Source organism: Alligator sinensis, unplaced genomic scaffold (assembly GCF_000455745.1).
Source record: "Alligator sinensis unplaced genomic scaffold, ASM45574v1 scaffold647_2, whole genome shotgun sequence".
In the NCBI taxonomy this organism is placed as follows: domain Eukaryota; kingdom Metazoa; phylum Chordata; order Crocodylia; family Alligatoridae; genus Alligator; species Alligator sinensis.
In genome coordinates this window covers 2,627,276-2,628,610 of record NW_005841832.1, presented here as the reverse complement: position 1 = coordinate 2,628,610, position 1,335 = coordinate 2,627,276, and the positions used below count along the sequence as shown (strand labels likewise).

At 62.9% G+C, this 1,335-nt stretch overlaps 1 protein-coding gene across 2 annotated transcripts in view; it reads left to right on the top strand.

The window, feature by feature from the left end:
- The first annotated feature begins 10 nt into the window (after positions 1-10).
- Positions 11-1,335, top strand: part of NR1H2 (nuclear receptor subfamily 1 group H member 2) — a 6,724-nt gene continuing 5,399 nt past the window's right edge. For both annotated transcript variants that reach the window (XM_025195939.1, XM_006014889.3), the window contains exons 1-3: positions 11-457; positions 598-669; positions 989-1,135. In XM_025195939.1, coding sequence (XP_025051724.1) covers positions 639-669; positions 989-1,135 — 178 coding nt within the window. In that variant the 5' untranslated portion in view covers positions 11-457; positions 598-638. The remainder of the gene's footprint in view (positions 458-597; positions 670-988; positions 1,136-1,335) is intronic.

Below are 1,335 nucleotides of genomic sequence, written 5' to 3'. Positions count from 1 at the left end.
GCTGGGGGGCTAGGAGCTTGTAGGGTTTGTGTGAGGAGAGCAGAGGGGTCTGAAAGGAGGAAGGGTGGGCGGCAGGATGGGTCCAGGACTTGGTTATGGAGTGTGTGGGGGGCAGAAGCAGGGGTTCTGGGCAGGGAGTTAGAGGGGCAATCAGGGATGGGCAGAGTTCTGGTGGTTTAGATCTTGGATTGGATTTGGGAGGGAGTGAGGTGGGGCATAGGTGGCAGCCCCAAGCAGGGGAAGGGGCTGGGGAATGTCAGGAGCGGGGGGGAGCGGTAGGTAAGGGGGCACTCCCTGCCAAATGGGAAGGACCCCACTTCCCTTTGCTTCTCAGAGTTATTCCCCCAGGAGCAGCCCAGACCCTGAAGGATCCCCCGGAACTTGCCCCAGTGCCCCCCAGGGCAGTGCCATGTGGCCCCTGCCCAGCTGAGCCTGCCCCCAGGAGGTGGTGGACATGGTGAGAAGTGGGAGATATTGGTTGTGGGGGGCCTGGGGGTGGTTCCCTCACAGCTCTGTGGGACAGCGGTGAGTGCTGGTGGGGTGGGGTGGGGGTCTGTTTCTGCTTGTCTGACCATCCTTCTTTCTCTCCTTCTGTAGCACTGGGACTGGGTGCCACTGGCAGCCCACCACGCCCCGACATGGCCACACCGGGATCTGACCTGCTGCCAGGTGAGTGATGGGCAAATTGGGGTGAGGGTGTGGGGTCCCTTTCTGTGACAGAACCCAGGCATCTGGGCAGTGGCTGCCCTTCCACCCCCCCAAGTAGCACAATAATCCCTGCAGGAGAACCCAGGTGTCAGAAGCCCCATCAGAGGAACCCAGGCTACTTCCCTCTGGTGTCCAGGCATCTGAGGACCCACAGCCTCCCTTCCCTTTGCCCCAGTCCTGCACCACTCCACCAAAGCCCCAAGTGTCTGGGCAGCCACAGGCTTCTCCTTTGGGGATCCTACTTCTGACCTCTCTCCCCCACTTCCCCCCCACTTTCCAGAGAACAGGGAGCCTTGGAGCCCAGCCCCCACCAGAGCCCCTGACCCAGAGTTGAAGAACGAGGGCCCCCACTCCCAGCTGGAGTTGGGAGCTGTCCCAGACAGTGAGGTGCCGGGCACCGATGGGGAAGGAACCGCCCAGAGCACTGGTGAGGGGCTGGGGGGTGGTGAATGGGGTGGGAGGGGCTAGAGCAAGGGGTGAGGAGTGCATCTGTGGGTGCTGGGCTCAGCAGGGCAGGGGAGCTGGCTGTCAGTGGGGCTGCAGGGACAGGGGGCCCTGGTGGGGCTGGATGGGTGAGAACTGAGGAGAGTAGCTAAGGAGGTGGGGGGCAGTGGGGCATGGAAGCAG